This window comes from Pelmatolapia mariae, linkage group LG15, assembly GCF_036321145.2.
Source record: "Pelmatolapia mariae isolate MD_Pm_ZW linkage group LG15, Pm_UMD_F_2, whole genome shotgun sequence".
Lineage (NCBI taxonomy): Eukaryota > Metazoa > Chordata > Actinopteri > Cichliformes > Cichlidae > Pelmatolapia > Pelmatolapia mariae.
Window position 1 is genome coordinate 18681254 of NC_086240.1, and position 18903 is coordinate 18700156.

Sequence of the window (18903 nt, forward strand, 5' to 3'; positions counted from 1 at the left end):
TTTAATCACCTGAAGACGGAGCAGATAGTCCACAGTGCTGATAATGATGTTGACTGTGGTTGTGTTTCCAGTTTGGGTTCTCAGAAAATTCTGGAAATCTGAAAGATGAACAAATATTCTCAACGCCTCGATGCTTTTTTGTAAAACCGGTGCAATAAACTAAACTTGTGCAAACAAACTCTTGTGTTTCGGATGAAAACGTGCATTTGGAATAAACTCAAAGAGGGCCTCACCTCCATTGTGGCCCTCGCACAGAAGTTGCAAAAACCGGAAAAGATCTTTAGTAAACTCATCATTCTGTAGCACCTTGGAGCCTTGAGAGAAAATATTTTGGTGAACACAGCTGAAACTCTGCAATACTTACTGGTAACACTTCATATTGTAGTCCTTGTAATAAGTGTTAGTTAACAGCAGTAAGGCTCTTATAAGTCCTTCTTAAGACGTTAATAAGATGTTATATACATAGCATACTAAACAATAACATATAATAATGTATTATAAACTATGAACTTAATAGCCAACTATGTTTTCTTTGCAACTATTGCATTTAATGTGAAAACAGGTTAGTAAATATATTATTATTTACTTATTAATAATGCTTTTCATAGCTCTGTCTTTCTGTCCACTATGTTCTTAATAAATTAGACATAAAATAATAAAAGCTAGCTTAGAAAAATACAACACATACACTGTAAAATGTGGTTAATTTGGGTTGCACAATGTTAATATTCATTCTGTCAGGAGTTACAAGCATCTTATTATACATTAACTAACACTTAATACAAGAACCTTATTAAAAAGCATTACCTTTTTATTTCAACATGAGGAGGAATAATAACAATAATAATAATAATACTAATAATATGTGAATCTCCCTTCAAAAGCAATTAATATGACGCAAGCAGGACAGGTTTCATGTTCCAAACATTTTGAAGTCCAGGGCCTTTAGATTGCAGATTCAAAACTGAATCCAAAGTGCTTTTTTTTTTTGGTAAAAATGCTCTTTCCTTAAACAACAGTGAAACACTAGGACATTTCCATAAGCTGGAGGAAGCCTGATAACTTTCACATGCAGGCCATGACTGGGCCTGACAAAGAGAGGACAGACGGGATTACCTAATTCACTTTAAAAATCAGCTAGTCAACAGAGCTATATGAAATGAGCACAGTACAGTTCTTTAAGCATATAAAACCATGTGAAAGTTAAACATATGTATCATAACCAGCTTTGTGAAATAGGCCCCAAGTAGAAAGCAAGACAAAGCTTTTTAAGGCTGTGGAATGATCCACAGACCTTCAGTCAAACCCTTTGGAAGTGGCACTGATAGCCTTAGACTGACATATTTGAGCATCAGTAATAGGATTTGCATTAGTAAATGTTAACATGAAGGGAATGGGAACAAATATCACAGAAAAGGACAGTCAGTGGATTCTGAAGATCCACTTTCTGTGTACTCTAACAGTTGGCATGCACAGTGTCTCCCTACAGGCATCCGGGGGAGGGCAGGGCTGGGTACCATATAAAGCAAGGAGTATGGACCACAGATATGGAGGGGACATTCAGGGTGAAAGCATAGCCATATCAGCATGATCTAAATTTGCTATTTACCCCGCTCAGTGTGGACTGCCATCGATGGGTTTTTAAAATGACAGGAAGGAGACGAACAATACACGAAGACATAAGCAAAAAGAGAGGACATTGAGTTACAATACCAAGAGATATGAATATATCAGCTACTAGTGAAAAACAAAGACATGCAGTTAAAAAGAAATTTGTCTTCTGACAGGGGAGAAAGGAAAAAAATAAAAAATAAAAATCATAGGCCTGGGTTATTTCTATGTACCGGTACCATCTAATAAGATGAGGACCAAATAAGAATTCAGTCATGGTGAAAAGTTTGTAACGTTAACAGACACGAGTAGTAACAGTGAATTGTTAAACACAGAACTCAGTGGAAATGTTTAGCAGAGAACTGAATGATGAACAAACAGACGTTGTTTGACGTGAGAAGCATCAAGTGAAGAGTGCTTTTGTTGGAAGTTAGAGATGATAGGTCTTGTTTTAATGCTGGACCATGTCCTCTAAGACTAAATATTTTTATTTAACCTAACCTTCATTAAGAAAGCCATACAGTAACCCAACATAATCCCATATCTTCCACTGTATAAAGTCCAAAAATATATATACAAATGTAATTTACTTGTACTTTGATTACTGCAAAAAAAGACATTAAAGACACCACACTGACAAGCAGCAAACTATTTCTATTAATCAAAATTTACATTGATAGCAATGAAATTTTGATTTCAAAGGCCATACAGAAACTATGAATTAGCATTAATTAAGAGCTTTCAATAGATGCTGATGTTAAAGTTGGCATGGTTCAGCATTAGTTCAGTGAGGGGTGGGGAAGGGTATAATCTTCTGTTGGGTGTAATCAAGGATAATATCAGGTGTTTCAGCAGCAGGCGAACCTCAAGAGAAACTGTTCACAAATATGGAGTTTGAGTTTAAGAGAAAACAAAGTAGATGTCACACAATGCATTTAATGAAAGTCCACTTCACTTACTAGAACCTTCCTCTGTCACCATGCCGAGTCCTTCTGCTTTGTTCTGTCTCTCAAATGCATTCAAGTCCAGGACACTAGGAGAAGAACCTCAAAATCAAATATGAGCATATGAATCATGCGTTTGTTTCCAGGAAGAATAATATCATAGTACCGACCTGCAGGACTGCATTAGTCCTGAAAGACTCTTGAAAAAGCCTGCATCTCTTTTTTCTTTCAAGTAATTGAGCATTTTCTGCGATGGGTGAAGTAAAGCATTACAGTCTTGTCAAAAAAATGACATGTGAAATTAAAGTCATAAACTGGCTGTATGCGCACACAGTGCAGAATGACCTCACCTGCTGAACTTGCACGTTGCCTCCATTTAGGATGGAGATGCCCAGTTTGAGGGTGCAGGTCACCATGGGGCCCAGACGACCTGATAGCACAAATTTAAGAGAAAAAAAAAAGCAGCCAGTTAAGACAATTCATAATCTCTACAAACAAATACAAGCACGCACTTTTCTAAATATAGTTACAAAGTGCTTTACAGATCACAAACAGGTAAAAATAAGGCATGAAAAACTTAAATGGAGAAGACAAGGAGGACAATTTAGACCTCAGAGGATTAAGAGCAACCATTTTCTGCTGTAACACTGCTTCGGACACAACAGTAAATCAGCCGCGTAGCTGAGTGAGAAACAGATCATTACCTTTACTGGCGCTGATCATCTGCAGCACCATTTCAGCAGCGCCACGAGCGTGCAGCCTCGCCTGCTGATAAAGGATCTTCTGCTTTTCCATCTCCTTCTCCTGAGGGACGAACACACACATACAGTAATGAGGAAAGCTACATTTTAAGGAGACTGACCACCTTTGCTACCAAGCCCCCACCAGGGTACCTCGAATGTCTTTTCTTTCCCTTCTTCCTCTTCTTCTTCCTCATCCTCTGCACAGCTCTGAGAACACAAAGGCTCACTTCAGGGTTTGAGTTCATTTTCAGCTGCCTAGATTTCATTTGCTGATAATTGATGAATTAAACTTGAAAGATCACTACCTTTGCCATCATGTCTGCATACGCAATATACAAAGGATCTTCTTCCAAGTGACTGAGAAAAAATAAAGTCATGTTGTGTTAATATCATATATTCTGCTGGTTAAAGTACACAAAACGGGCAAATTGATATTAATTAAATGTAAGACAATTATCACAGCAGATACCTCAAAAATTGGTCAAAGACAAACTTGGATACACAAAAATTAAAACAGGCCACGGGGCAAAATATGTAATATGTGATCTGGAAGTGAACTGCCCCTGTAAATTTAGGATTAAAAAAGTTTGCTAATTGCTTAAAAGCAGACTCATAACCATCTCACCTTCTTTCTGTCAGAGCATTGTGGCTGAAGTGGAGAATGAGTTGGTGGAGAGGGTCGGGCTGGATCTCAGCCACCTCCTCTTCCTCCTCCTCCACAATCTTCATTGGTGTTTTCTGCACAGGAGTGAACTATTAGCTCTGCTCAAATCACATCTGCTTACTACTCAATGCACGAGACCTTTGATTCATTGACATCTTTGCAAACTCACTGACACTTTCACACATTTGTCCAAAACACTGAAATGAGTTGTTAACATTCACCTAGTACCAGCATGCAGATGATTTTTTCTTTTTCTTTTTTTTGTGGTCCTGGTAATCCATGAATAGGACAAGACATTAAGAGTGACTCATGAACAACAGAGTTGGAACACGTTTTCAAATGCATGCATGTTACAGCAAACAGATGCAAGCAGTAAGCCGTTGGGTGATATGAATTTGAACATGGGGAATGATCCAGACGGCAAAGGAGCCTAACAAAGAGGGACTGTCAAAACGACACAGTCTTCGAGAGTCCAAACTAATCTGGCAGTTTGGTCAAATAAAACTGACAATAAATTAATAATCGTCCGAAAGGAACAGATTATAATCTAATCATCATGTATTTAAAGCTTTAATCAGTGAGAAACCTTTTTTTTTTTAATGAATTTGCTGCACATCTGCAAGATCTAATATGAAATGTGATCTTCACATGACTACGCGAGCATGCCACTGACGTCACGGCCACAGAAAGTACTGGAATTTCACCTTCACACTCACACTACAGACTTACAGAGTACAGCAAAACGACTACTGATGGGTTGGATCCAGATCAGACAGCCAAACAGCTAGTGACAGTCTCCTATTGTAGTGAAAGGCCCTCCTTACCACTGCTGTCAGAAAGGCATAGCCTGCTTTTCTAGAGCTGTGAGTGCCGGAGCTGGCCCTGTGTCTCCTGAGTTGATCATGCAGCCTCTGACCCCTGACGGACCTCTGTTTGAAGGGTTTTGCACGCCTAGAGCGGGGGACCCTGGGTGCTTTGGGCGAGGTCCCCACCCGGGCGCGCTCCCATGGCTCAACAGGCGCAGAGCTAAAGAAGCATTCGGCAGACAGGACTGGCAGAGGGGTGCCAACGCAGGGCACATGGGGCGAGGGCAAGGCTAGCCCAGTACTTACTGCCAGATCCTGAACTAGCTTCTCCTCAAAGGAGTACTCCTCTGCCTCTATCCAAAGTCTCTCATAGGCCGGGATGAAGAAGTTGATAGCACGATGCCTGGGGAGGGGGAGGTGGGGAGGAATGAAGGGGGGTAGGGGAAGGTAAGAGTGGCATTAGGGTAGGTTCTGGTGAGTTTTTGGTGGAGACAGGAAGGAGAGATGTTGGGAGGAGGAAGGGATTACAGGAAGTGCATTTCAGGCAGGGTGGTGATTGGTCAATGTGGGATCCACTGGCTCTTCTGACTGGTCATGTTTGGTCTCTAAAATACCTGCAGTTACCTCATCAAAGGAGCATGCACACTTTAGGAGGGTTTTTGTTTTCTTATCTTAATGAAACTAATCATAATGTTGGAAACCAGCTGATCAACTTAACAAAATCAAGACTGATATATTTCTTTCTGCCTTTCTTCTTCTCTCCTTTCTTCATTGCTTCCTTTAGGGTTCACCTGAAATGAAACAGAGGCCTGCGGCTTGCAGTGCATTTCCACTTTCCAATAAAGTTTGTTTCACTCAATTCTCAGGCTCATTCTAGCTGACCAATCAGAATCAACAGTGCAGAGACAGTTGATTGCTAGGCAGAGATCGGTCCACAGCCTGGTGGATGAAGGGGGGAGGTTGAACAGATGAAGCATTCACCCCATAGTTTCACTTTACCGTCAGCAGGGAGAACAGGCGGTCAAAGCTGGAGGCTTTGAATGCCCTTTCCAGCCAAACCTCCCGATAGCCATTCAGGAAGTAATTATTAATTTTGTATCTGAGGGAGGATGAGGTAGTGTTATGCAAGAAAACAACACAGAGGAGAGAATGTCATTAGGGAGGTGATGAGGGGTTTTACATGGGCACACAGTCAAGAAAAGAAAAATGAGCCCACCCTCACACGGCTATTTGGTGATCGCTTGTTATGTACGGTTAGATTGAGACAAGACAATGTCTTAACTGGCTTATTTAAATAGAGAATGCCAATATTTAAGTATTGACATTTTTTGCGTTGTCTGAAATGTTGCAGGTGTTTGGGGTGTTTTTTAACTCACCTGGGTAAATTGTAGAGTGGAGCCATGCGGAAACAAGCCACTACAGCACGTTTACGCTGTTTCGATAGCAGCTTCTGCCACACACACTTTTTATTCCTAAGTGGTTGCTCCACCTAAAAGAGGATAGTAGACATTTGTGACTATACAAGGACGCTACACATAGCTTTTTAACTACCCTTGAAGACTGGGATTATTCTACAACCACAATTCAATTTATTGTAAAAGAATATAGGAAAAAAATGTCCAGAAGGTTAATAACAAAAGCAGTGAGTAAGTTAGCTGCACAAAGAAATAAAATGGTAAATTCCTCCATTTGAGAAACTGAAATGACTAAATGTTCTAGAACATGTCAATGTCCGGTAGTGGACTGTCACTATGTTTTTACCTGCTCCAGATGGAAAACTGCAGCAGAGATGCTCTGGACTCTGTCCACTGTATGCTCTGGGTTTGCTGGTTCCTCGCTCTTCACCACAACATCTTTGTACAGGTTCATCTGCCACTGGACCGCTGGGTCATCAGACTACAACACCAAAATCAATCATTTAAAAAAAAGACTAATTAAAAAAAAAGCACATGAAATCAACAGTTTTATTACCTAATCTACTCTAAACTACTGGAACCAATCTTACCTTGTCCTGGAGATGGAGATTCTGACGCAAATGCTCCTTCACCTCATCATCTGTGTCTTTCTATGAAGAGACATGCAATGTGGTGTTATTAAAATATTTCTTCATTCAATTAAAACATCAGATTATTTGTGCAATGCAAAAGAAAGCACAACAGCCTGAGAGAAGTGTGCCTATGAAAGAAAAAGTGTCAAAGTAGGATGACTGCAGTGCTGATGGGAAAAAAAAGACCAAACTGACTGACCATCTAAAAGATGGATGCACAGACTACACTCTACCTGTAGACCTACCTGTGATGAGAGCAAGTTGCACTTCATAGTATTCCATATTTTTTTTGGACTTGCAACTTCATTAAAGTCATCTATGATCTAACATAAACAGATATGTATATGTGGACCTCTGCACGCCGTCCCTACAGATGCTGTGATCTAAAATTCTTTGTTCCAGGTCCTATTTTCTCAGCTCACCAGGCTGTAGCGTATCTTGGCCAAAGAGATGAGCTCCTGGTCTCCTGGGGTGCACATGTTAAGGCCGATGGGTAGCATCTTCTTCAGGGCGGCTACAATTAGAGACGTTTGAATGGAGTAGTATTCACCACGCCGGCGCTTGTGTTTCCTCTCCTGGTCCCCACCTGTCTACAGAGGTTAAGAAAATATAAGAGACATAACATAAGACAACTATGTGAGAGCTGAAGGTAATCAGAGACTATAAAAATAATGATTATTTACCTTGACCTTAAACATACCTTTCCTCTTAACATTTTCTTTATTGTCATTATTAAAGTTCTTGAAAATTGAGCGTTTAGATCAGTTTGACACCTGAGCTTTTTGCTCACATGGACTTGCACATACTGATTAATATGAGCATCTTCAATTCTTAAAGTATATATATAGCAAAAAGTAAGGGAAAAAAACGGAATAGATCAACCAAGTTCTCAAATCAAATTTAAGTCAATTTTATAATATACTTAAGGGGGCAAAAGGTGTTTCACCTACAAACCATTCAAAAAGATGAATCACAACCGAAGGGACCAAAGTGGAGTCTTTCACCATAAATCATTTAGCAAGCAGAGTCCTTCAAAAAATGAGAAGTTTTTTATAAAAAAATATGTATTTTTTTTTCTTCTGTGAGAATTGAACCAAGACACTCTGAGAGTACCAATAAATCAAATGCTCAGCCAAAACAAATAAACATCGAACTTTCTCTGTGTCAGCTGGTTGAGAGGCTGCTGGACGACACGATGTCATCATCAAGATTTTTAAGAGACTTTATTACGACAAAAATGTCAAATGTAAACCTAGCGTAGGTGTGAATTTAGGAGTGTGAACTCACTGAGTTGATTTATAAAACAGCTCGCATTTGCATACTTGTTTTGTTCAGCACGTGTTAAGGGAGCGATTAAAAACATAATAAAAGTGCTTGTTCAAGTAAGTTTTCTTTACATTAGCAGAACCTGTGATATTGGAACATCAACAAAGGATATTCAGGTTATGCTTTTCCAAAGTGCTGATATTATAAAGGAAAGAAGAGCTACATGAATTCAGCTTAAACCCAGAGATGATTGAAATGTACTTTCCTTTATCTCCTTCATGAATAAGGACAAAGGTCATCTACAGTCTTGTGAAAAAGAAAGTTGTTGAATCGAGATTTTAACAGGATGCATAGTCCTGTGAAAACTTTCATTTTAACATCACAGTATAATAAAGTCCCTCCTTAAAAGGAAAGAGTCTTGAATGAAAAATATTCATGTTATGAATTCATATTAAAGGAAGCTCAAAGAATGATTATTATCATCTCATTACCCATAAAATCTGATCAGGACTTCTAACATGGTTCATTCTCAGCAAGGTGATAATATTTGTGGATACTTGTTATTCATTAAATCTGGTTAGTCTGACATTTTTCTTATTATCAGTTAAATCTACAGTAGGATCACGTCCAATAATAGCATGTTAAGTAATATTTCATTATTTTTTTTTAAATGACACTTCTTAGTTTATCATATTCAGTTATATTGTTGTGAGCGTCAGTTAGTGTCTAATCTTTTTTTATATCTTACATTTTACATCTCTCTTTTTTGGATTTCTTTGTGTCAGCTGAAGCTGAGTGATACAAAATTAAAACTAAAGATATTTTAAAGCTGTTTTCACACACCAAGTCTCAAATCATTCTGACACAGGAGCAAGTCAAAGACCCATATCCCCATCTTTACCTTGGACATCTTAGTCTTGCCTTCACCAGTTAGGAAGCCCAAATTGTTGATTTCATTCTGAACCACAAAGTTTTGCTCCTCACGCTTAAAGTTCTGGATTCAGAGAACAAAGAAATAACGTGACTGGAATAAATGAGTTAATCTTGGTATTGTAACTATTATCATGAAAGACTGGACAGCGAGGCTTACATGTGACTTGCACCAGAGGATGAAGATCTCAGCCACCATCCTAAAGAGCTCAGTGGAGTCTCCGTCCGGCTCCTTCAGCCACCTGGACCTGGAGTGGACAAAGACATAAAGCATGTTTAGCTGGAAGGAGTTAATATTTGTCAGATTACTTCCGTGCAGGACTGGACCAAAAAACCCCAAAGCAAAACAAACAAACAAACAAAAAACCCCTCAGTGTATTGAATGTTGACATAAAAATTGCAAAATCATTAAAATCCACTAAATATCATTTTAGAGAAGAAGTAGTGTGTATATATTTTGCACCTGTTGTTGTCCACATAACGAATGAGCATGGGGTAGAAAGCATAGAGGTCCCTGCAGAGCACAGCAAACTCGTCCAAGATGAGCAGTTCTGCCTCCTGGTTGTCACCTTTGCTGTCAGCTTTCAGCAGCTCCTCTTCAGCCACCACCTGCATATGCAGTGCATAAACAATCAGTTTATTAGTATAAACATCTTCAATAATAATCCCATCTCTCCATCCTCTCTCTGAGCAAAGAGGTATTTTTATTGTCCAAAAAGGATGTAAATATACTGAAAGTTTAGAGACAACTTCATTTTCACACCACAACTTCAGCAGCTATTAATTGAGTCAAAAAAAAAAAGTACTTGAACCACAGACATCACTTGACAGTGGATACAATGTGCAACTACAACAGCATGTACAGTATATTTTAAGCGCTCACCTTCACCGTCTTCTTCTTTAATTTATCCAGTGTGGGCAGGAAATGGGTTCTGAGCAGATCTGCTCCAGCTTTGCAGATGATTGGCTGAGAATAGACTGTGAATAAACATCCGGAAATTATTTTCTCGGCTGAGACACTGACATTTTCAAGAATAAGACAGCTTTTGCAAAGGGTCTGAGTCACAGTTTTAAAGAACACAGGTGAAAAGCCATCCCTTGGTCCCTGGAAAAAAGATGTTGGACAGCATCTCCAAATAACTTATTAGAATCCCACGACTGGAATAAATTTACTGACTTCTCTAACAATAATACTAGGGGCTTACCGGCAATCCTCTTCATCCAAGGAGCATCATCAATGCCCAGGTTGCTGTTGAGGATCTTGAGGATATTTCCCAGAATGATGCTGAGGTGTTCAGAGGTCACCATGGTGCAGCACTGAGTATCTGGGGGCGAGTTCTCTGGACCTTTCTCCCACCAGTAGGACAGATAGTTACACAGCATGGGAAGGATTACCTCTATAACCTGCAGCAAATGGGCAGAAGGCTGAATGTCTGAATCAGAGTAGGCAACTAAACAGACGTGTGTGTACTGTGACATAAGTGAGATTATCAATGCACAGCTTCCAGAGTTGATTTTAGGGCAACAGAAAGTTCAGCTTTATTTTGTCCAGAAAAGTTATGCAAATATGTTCACCTTTATTCACCTTTAATAGTTTTGTCTAACTGACCACTTTAATCTCAGCTCTAGAGGCTGCCTTTGCATTCCTGCAGTGATGCATTCTCCTTTTGGGTATAGAAATTAAAGAGTTCATTCTGTCTTTATATAATATGTAACTGTAGGGTTTGTATTTTACATTTATTCAATAATATTAAATAAAATACCAGTTGATTAAAAGGATAGTTAATATTTTATTTCACTTATAATAACTCAGGCAAATAATTAGACTTTAAAGGTAAAATCAAAATTAATGGAGCTGAGTCTGAGATGGCCTGACTTCCAGTCCTTTTTATGCTTCACATTGGATTGAGCACTTCCAATAATGCAAACTAATAGCATGTAAAGTAGTCAGCAGCTGCAATAAAAAAAAAAAAATCCAGATGTTTGTTTAATAATATTAATATCCCATAAACTCTTCTGACCTGTGGCATGTCACTATAGCGAGCACCAGACTCTGACACATCATTGACGTCTTTGAGAAGTTTGTCAAGACGAGGCATCTCTGGGCACATCTCCTCCACTGTGTCAGGCATACTCAGGACTAGAACAGGAAAACAATCGCTGGGATTAATCACAGAGATTCTATCTAAAACCTGGCATTCTTAAAACCGCCAAGTTAATAATAGTATATGTTTATCACAAGACATTATATAGTAACAATCAAATTAAAATAAAAATAAGGATCAAGCGGATTCTTACTGGCTCGCTCTCGAGGGGTCTTGGTGTTGAAGACTGAGAGTGGGTTGTGAGCGTTTAGATGAGGCTCCAGGAAAGCTACGGGTATGGCTCCAACCAGAGTTGCCAGGCTCTCCCCCAGTGCTGGCAGATGCCTATTTATGATACAAATCAATGTAAATTTGCATAATGTGATATTTCTTACGCAAAATAAGCACACAGATAAAGACACTAGTCAAAATGTACAAGAGCAAGTTACTCTTGTGGGTTGAAGATTTTACAGGTGCCAGAAATAGGCAAAGAAATATTTTTTGGTTTGTGTAAGGAATTTTTTAAACACTTGTTTTTCCTTTTCCCCTGTTGGCAATCACAAACTTTAAAACTTCACCTCTGCTATTTTTACAGTTTGACTTGGCTGAAAGTTTCTCATTCAGAGCAGCTTTTTAAGATGTTAGTTTTGGACAACAGTTTTTTTTATTTCTATTTATTTAGTTATTTACTATTTTAAGTAGATCTATATTAAATACAAAAATGTGTAATTTCAGTCAAGACCACTACAATGATTACATAAGAAACACAGTGAAAAGGAGAACCTTGGGTGGAGGTGGGTTGCAAAGTGGCTTGCAGATGCCCAGCAGCTGTGGCAGACTAAAGGAGCTATGAAATTATCAACTGGATCCAAAGAAAGGTGTCAGCTTATGTGAACTGACTTTAAGATCAGGTGATCTTCCAAGATTGAGAATCAGACTGGTTTAATGGAAGCTTGAACTTAAACAGTAGGCTTGATTTTTGCCCTTTCCCATAAAATGTGCCATATAAATCAAAGTAGATCATTAAACAATGAAGTATTTAATAAGTGCATGTGGTGAAGGTGTGGTCCCTGGCTCAGCTGCAGGGGAGGGGTGGTGCAGTGAGCTCAAAGGAGCGGTGCCAGGAGGCAGGTGAGGCCACAGGTGGTGGCGACTGGAATGATGACAGTCTCTTTTCCTTTCATAGTGAAGCAAAAGACGAGCGTGGTGTGTGTGAGCTGAGACCAGCGTTAAGTGGAGACTGTGGCATTGTGTGTGTACATGACAATAAAAACTGAGAACTGTGAACACAGCTGTGTGTGGGTCCATCTTACAGTGCATACAGTATGTTAAAGAAAAATCTTGTCAGCCATATCATACTTACCTGTGTATAATACCGATTTTCTGTATTAGAAAAGTTTTGCCTCCTACCTCTCCACAAACAAGTTCTTTCCTGTTCCCAGAGAGTACAAACATGTCAGAATTCTGTAGCAAGACAGCTGGACGTCATCCACTGAAACAAATAACATGCATTCATTAAACATCAGCAAAAAGAAACGAGAAACTTTGAGGGAAAACCACTACTAAAAATAGGAAAGTATATTAGAATATTCCTACTAGAAAATCCCTATAATAGGAATTCTGTGCAAATATAAAGAAGGCTTTCTTTTTCTAAATCAACTGTTTCCCATCTCGCTTTTGGTGTATTTAACTATATTTTGTTTATTCTTTTCACTTTTCTCTTAGCTAACTATGATGAATAACTAGAGTATGAAAAAAAACTATTAAAAAAAAAGACAGTAGAGAACAGCAAACACTGCGCATGGAAACTCACAAAGCAAGTCCACTCCAAACTCGTATGTTTTGATATGTTCAAAGAGGGCAGTGAGGATGGGCAGCAGTGCCACTGTCACATAGTTTATGCTTTGACTGACGCTCTTCATTTGGGCACGGGATTGCATGAACTTTCCCAGTTTCAGCATCTCCAGCAGCTTCTCCAAGTCTTCTGCTGCATTCTCAAAGAAAGTCTTTAACCCGACTTTTACCAGCTCCGAGCCAGTCTTCATCACTGTTCTGTAGGAAGGAGGGAACAGAAAGGCTAGTATGCATGCAAAAATACTTTTTTTTATGAGTTAGTGGTTTAAAGATAATACATGGGTGTCTTTTATTGAGCTTTTTTACAAGTCTTATGAAGTAATACGCACTTACCTAGTGTCAAGTGAGTGAGTAAGGATGTGCAGACAGCTCACCATCATTGCTGAATCACTTCCTGTGGGATATATTTAATGTAGATACTCGAAAGGATTGCAAACAAAAAGGCACACAAACATATGAACAGAAGCAACCTTACCAAAGAGAGAAATCCTGTGTCTGACAAGAGCTGCCAGCTTACAGAACAGACTGGAAAAGAAAGGAAGTAAGAACGAAACTGAAGAAGATGTTAGGAAAAAGCAACCGAGTGAAAGAAAACAAGAAAGGGCTTTATGAAAATACAAGAAAACACACTGATCAGCAAAAACATGATGACAGTACCTGGTGACCATCTCCTTCTCTTTATTGGAGGCACAACCACAACTGCTCAGGTTCTTACTAGGTGTAGACAGGAAGTACAGACAGTGGTTTTTAAATGTTTGATCAGTCAGAGGAAGCAACACCTGGGGAGAAGAAATAAACACTTTAATTAATAAAAATTAAAAAAGTAACTACAACAGCACATCGGTGGCTCAGTTGCAAACAGAGCTCCCAACCTTGGCAAAGAACTTGATTTCCTGGTCATGAGGGGATTTGTCGGTCTTCCCACTGGTGGCCATTGCCTCTGGATTAACGATGTTGAACACCAATGTCAGCCAAGACCTTTAGCACTGAACAGTACTAAAAAAGTACATCAGCATCTGCGTATAAAAATGCAGCAGACTTACCCAGATGAGCAATGAACTCCTGGGCAGAGTCAACATTCTTCAGCAGCCTCTTAAGGAACTTGTAAGAAAAGCGTTTTTCCATTGATGATGAATCCTGCTCCATGTCCTTCAAGCCTCTGTGAGACAGAAACACTTCTGACTACTAGTCAAGATTTTTTTTGCCATCCATAAGTCAAATTTTTGGTTTATTATCTCAAAATTTCAACTTACTCAGCAGTTTGAGTCAGAAAGTCAAAACTTTAAGGTACTAACTGTAAATTTTGAGATAATAACATAAAATTTTGAGACAGAAAACACAGCCAAAAAGTGCTTTTTCCAGTAGTGGAAACAAGCATCCATAGCATCCATAGTAGCAGAAGTGCTCATTAGGATTTTCCCCAGGTTTTCAGTATAGCACTGGTAAAGTGCTATACTGTTGCCTAAATTTTCATTTATTATTTCTTTAAAACGTGAGCATTAGGAGGCTGACCTTGTGATGGCATAGCCGCTAATCTGCAGGAACTTGAAGAGCTCCTGGGCCTTCTCTCTGTCTCTGTACTTCTCTTTAGCTGTCAAGGTATCATAGGGTACCAGCAGTGGGTGGGTCCCTCCTCCTGGACAAGATTGAAAAGTCATTTCAGGCGCTTTCTTTTGAACACAAATAAATACCACCTCGACTGCTGTTCATAAAACTTCACTACGATTTGCACACCTTTGCTGACAAGCTCAGTTTTCTTCTTCTTGGCCCAGATGTTGTGGTAATTTTCTGCAACCACCTCCACCATGCCCTGCAGAAACAGAAAAAGTGCAGCTTTACTCAGTTTTTTTGTATTGTGGATTAGAAGATACATGGGAACATTTAGGAAGAGTCAAATGAAACCCAACCTGTAGCTCTCTCGACAAGGTGACATTGTGCAGATCCATTGGAGCGGGACTGAATCCATTAATCTACAAAGTAAAAAAGAAGCAAATTGCTTTTGAATCAGCGTTTTAACTTTTGCACATTTTGCCAGCTAACAAAAAACAGCAAAAGATAGTACAGATGAAAGGATATGATGGATGGCTCCGATTTATGAACAGCAAACGGAGAAGTTTTAACTGCCAACATCGCTAACAGACTGAAAATTCATTTATTGCCCTTCCGCTGTCATCCCTACTGGATCTAGCAGATTTATCATTTAGGCTACTAAAAGACATCTGCAAGTAAATGTTGTAGACATAATGCTAATGTATGCATATATCCACACTTTACTCATAGTCAAGTCTTTTCCATGCTGCATTTCAGCATCAGTGGCTATTAATAGCATATTTCTTAAGATCTGCTGAATGTTAATTGTAGAATTTTTGTTCACTGACTCAATAAAAATGATCCCTACCCACGCTTAAAATCTGTGTTTTAAATGCTACGCTGAAAAGATTAGCAGTAAAAATATCTCCTGTCTGAAAAAATGTGAATATTTTCTTTATTGTTATTTATTTTACTACAGTACGTGCTTTGAGCTCTCTATGGATCAAAAAAAGACTCTTTATTCTTTGAGTTAAAAACAAAGCAGACATTTCTCAGTTCCCAAAACACAGATTTCCATTAAAAAAAGCGGTCTTGATAAATTAAGTCTTCATTAAAGTAGTATCATTATTGATACAAGCCATTGGGACTGTTGCTTGGTGTTTATTATTCTTGCATGACAACAGTGGTCCTGCTATTTACTTTTTAATGGGCTCCTGTTATAAATGATGTCTGCTTTCTGTAGTGTGAATCACCAAAGACGGAAAAATGAAAAAGGAGCATCTAGGGTTGTCAGTTGATGAGATAGTAAATATGCCTTACAAAAGGAAACATTTATAAATGTGTTACCTGGGACTCCGAGATCTTCCGCTGTTTTTCGCTCTCTCGTTGCTGGAACATCGCCTCACCCTCTTTGGTCCTCTCAATGTTCCAGCCCATAGACAACATGCTCTTCAGTGATTCTCTCACTGGCCAGCGATACGTTTCTCTCTCCTACAGAATGAACACATTCACAGTCTAACACTCTGTCCTGTATAAGACGTGCAGGACTATATAGAATAGGCCTATAGACCAGATGTCACAGCTTAACAAAATGTGAAAACATTTATACAAAAATCAAACAAACACACATGTATTTCTTTTCAAACTTCTGATAAAAATGTCCTTGTAAAATCATTACTTATGATGTGGCTTTTTTCTTGCCGTCTCAGTAAACCGCCTCAGAGTGTGTTCAGAACATAAGTGTGTGTCTGTCCACCTTTGATAGTGTATGAATTTGTTTGTCTGTGGCTCCAACTTCACCTCTAGTTTTTGACCCAACACCTGACACAAGACCTGAGTGGTGCATTTGCCCCTTTGGTTGATTCACAGAAGCCTCATCAGAAATGCTCTCAGTGGAAGGATTGCTGTCAAAGTGCCATTCTTCAACAAGGGTGACCAGGAGAAAAGACTGAGGCATGCCACAAAGACTGGACTGAAAAACTGTGCCAACAGGTGTTATTGAGTGATAAATCCAAATTTAAAATTTTTGAATCCAATTGTCATCAATATGTAGAGAAGAGGTCACACTGGAGGCTTTCTTATGGTCTGGGGCTTCACTTCAGCCAGTGCTGTTGGAGATTTTGCACAACTGATGGAATCATGAATGAAATAGTGAAAACGATTGTGAGATTTTGATCCACCATACAATATCTACTGGAACACAGTTAGTTACCAATGGCTTCATTTTTCAGCATGACAATAATCCCAAAAACACACAATGAAAAGAAAAATTCTTTTCCAGTCTAATTCATCTATCCAGCCATGGATTGGCCTCCCCAGAGCCCAGACCTCATCATTTTCAAGTATTGTGAGATTATGTTGACAGCGTACAGAACAAAAGGCAGCCAACATCTAAAGGAGAGTTTTGAATGTCTTTCAAGAAGCCTGGAAAACTATTTCTGAAGACTAGTTAAAGAAACTGAAAGAGAGTTGAGAGTTAAAGAGTAAAGATGCCCATAGCAAATAGGGCCATCACACAGCTTTCTCAGCTGTGTGAGCGCTAATGTGCACGTACCTTCTCACTCAGAGATTTATAGGGCTTCAGGAGTGGATGGGTTTTGGCCTGCTCATCCACAGTGTCTCCATGTTTCCAGCCCACTGACATCTGCAACACAGTTTATTTCAATTAATTACACCATCTCGGGCATTTTATTAAACCATGAAATGTAAACTGGTTTAGTAAAATGGCTGAGACTACAAAGTACGATTACAACTTTGCATTTCTTTGGATTTTGTACCGACCACGCCTTATAACATAAATCGACTCCAAGCATGAGTGAAGAAGACACTGAGAACATGAAGGGACGAACCTTCTCTGAGGACCACTTGTCATGGGAATGCTCTGCATATTTGTTGGCAATGTACTCAAGTTTTTCAGGAAGGGAGATACTGAAAAGTAGTTTAAGTCATAGCATATGAATAAAAACATTTAGAAACATGACATGAAACATGCTGCTTTAACAAGGCTGCATTTTTAGAACACTTACTTGGCAGTGCTGATGGGTTTGGGGTCAAAGTTACCCTGTGCGTCCATTGATGCCTGCTTCTCCAGCGTTGCACCTAAACTGGAATCCACAAAGTCTGGAGGCAGGGCCCCAGCGATTGCACACAGGCATGACTTGGCCATTTTGAAAAGTTCAGCATCATATTTCTACAAAATGTAAGAAGAGGGAAAGGGGTGCTTAGAAGTTTCACCATTTCACTTTTATTTTTTCAGAACGTGTCTGCTGAGACAACTACAGTGGAGCAGAGTAGGATCAGCCTCCCTCCCAAAAAGGAATAAAAATGAAAGCTGGAAAAGTCTGCACCATGTAGTGACCTGTCACAGACTGATAAATGATTCATCTGTTTTGGCTTTGCCTCAGCTGCACTGCTCACAAGCACTTCATTGAGCTTTCACTTCACTGCTTCTGACTACTGAGAACTTTTCTCTCAGGAGATCCACACTCAAGTGTTGAAAACTCAAGATTTAAATAAATAAATAAATAAGAATATATATTTTTTTAAAATACCCCAGAATAGAGTTTTACAAGCAAAAGCACCACTCAGCTACCAAACATTTTGTTCTGCAAAAATGCGGATCAGAAAAATACCACTTCTAGTCCTGGTTCATTCTCGGAGAACAACAAATACGCAAAATACAGAGAATTTTTACAGCTCTATGCACACTGGGGCAGCTCATCTTTAATAATAAATACTTATAAATAAATCCCTGGTTGTACCTTATGAGAAAGGGAGTCAAAGATTCCCCAGAAGAGTTTCTTGGTGAGAAGGAGCTCCTCCTCAGAGGCAGTGCCAAAGCTGCCCATACCAGATGGCAGGCAGTAGTACTTCCAGTTCTGCTCGTAGTGATTGGTCAGCAGCTAGAAATAAGAAACACAAACACAAACAAAAATTCCTGAATATTTTTACACTCCAATTGCAATTGCTACAATCATGTTGTTTAACTCTGGAAGTTAGGAAGACAAAGGGTTCCAAAATTTTAGATTCCAGTGATTGCCTGTGTTATTTCTTCAATAACTTTGACTCATACGTCAAACACATATTAACAAGAAAGTGTTTTGCGTCTCACCCGGAGAGGTATCTTGCAATATTCATTGAGCATTGGAACGTCGAACACCAGACGTCTGAGCAGCTGCTGCATCATAGAGGGACGCAGGTGTCTGTGAAATAAGTGCAAATTATATCTGTGTAGGTGGAATATGATTTTCTCTTATGTGCATGTGCTCACATCCAAGAATATTTTAAGAACTGTGAGAAGGAAAACTTTTATGTTGTAACCTTGCGTATGTGGCAGGCATATACTCTACGCATCATGCTGCACGAGTCCAGGTAAGGACACGGATCAAGGTCACACTAAATGTGTTAAATTTTCACCAAAATTA

General features: G+C 39.2%; 1 protein-coding gene across 1 annotated transcript in view; it reads right to left on the bottom strand.

The window, feature by feature from the left end:
• The window catches only part of ryr3 (ryanodine receptor 3), a 115390-nt gene that overhangs the window by 11525 nt on the left and 84962 nt on the right, over positions 1-18903 (bottom strand). Inside the window, exons 52-89 of the mRNA XM_063495500.1 lie at positions 18591-18681; positions 18241-18381; positions 17506-17669; positions 17329-17407; positions 17034-17123; positions 15827-15970; positions 14857-14919; positions 14684-14759; positions 14462-14585; positions 13993-14108; positions 13822-13889; positions 13607-13728; positions 13425-13474; positions 13283-13343; positions 12909-13147; positions 12506-12587; positions 11310-11440; positions 11033-11151; positions 10217-10415; positions 9895-9989; positions 9475-9620; positions 9172-9259; positions 8983-9075; positions 7238-7405; positions 6774-6833; positions 6530-6664; positions 6145-6257; positions 4787-5171; positions 3924-4036; positions 3604-3655; positions 3449-3505; positions 3260-3359; positions 2906-2985; positions 2726-2802; positions 2571-2644; positions 1610-1624; positions 234-314; positions 10-98 (exon numbers count right to left, since the gene is read on the bottom strand). Coding sequence (XP_063351570.1) covers positions 10-98; positions 234-314; positions 1610-1624; positions 2571-2644; positions 2726-2802; positions 2906-2985; positions 3260-3359; positions 3449-3505; positions 3604-3655; positions 3924-4036; positions 4787-5171; positions 6145-6257; positions 6530-6664; positions 6774-6833; positions 7238-7405; positions 8983-9075; positions 9172-9259; positions 9475-9620; positions 9895-9989; positions 10217-10415; positions 11033-11151; positions 11310-11440; positions 12506-12587; positions 12909-13147; positions 13283-13343; positions 13425-13474; positions 13607-13728; positions 13822-13889; positions 13993-14108; positions 14462-14585; positions 14684-14759; positions 14857-14919; positions 15827-15970; positions 17034-17123; positions 17329-17407; positions 17506-17669; positions 18241-18381; positions 18591-18681 — 4180 coding nt within the window. The remainder of the gene's footprint in view (positions 1-9; positions 99-233; positions 315-1609; positions 1625-2570; positions 2645-2725; positions 2803-2905; positions 2986-3259; positions 3360-3448; positions 3506-3603; positions 3656-3923; positions 4037-4786; positions 5172-6144; positions 6258-6529; positions 6665-6773; positions 6834-7237; positions 7406-8982; positions 9076-9171; positions 9260-9474; positions 9621-9894; positions 9990-10216; positions 10416-11032; positions 11152-11309; positions 11441-12505; positions 12588-12908; positions 13148-13282; positions 13344-13424; positions 13475-13606; positions 13729-13821; positions 13890-13992; positions 14109-14461; positions 14586-14683; positions 14760-14856; positions 14920-15826; positions 15971-17033; positions 17124-17328; positions 17408-17505; positions 17670-18240; positions 18382-18590; positions 18682-18903) is intronic.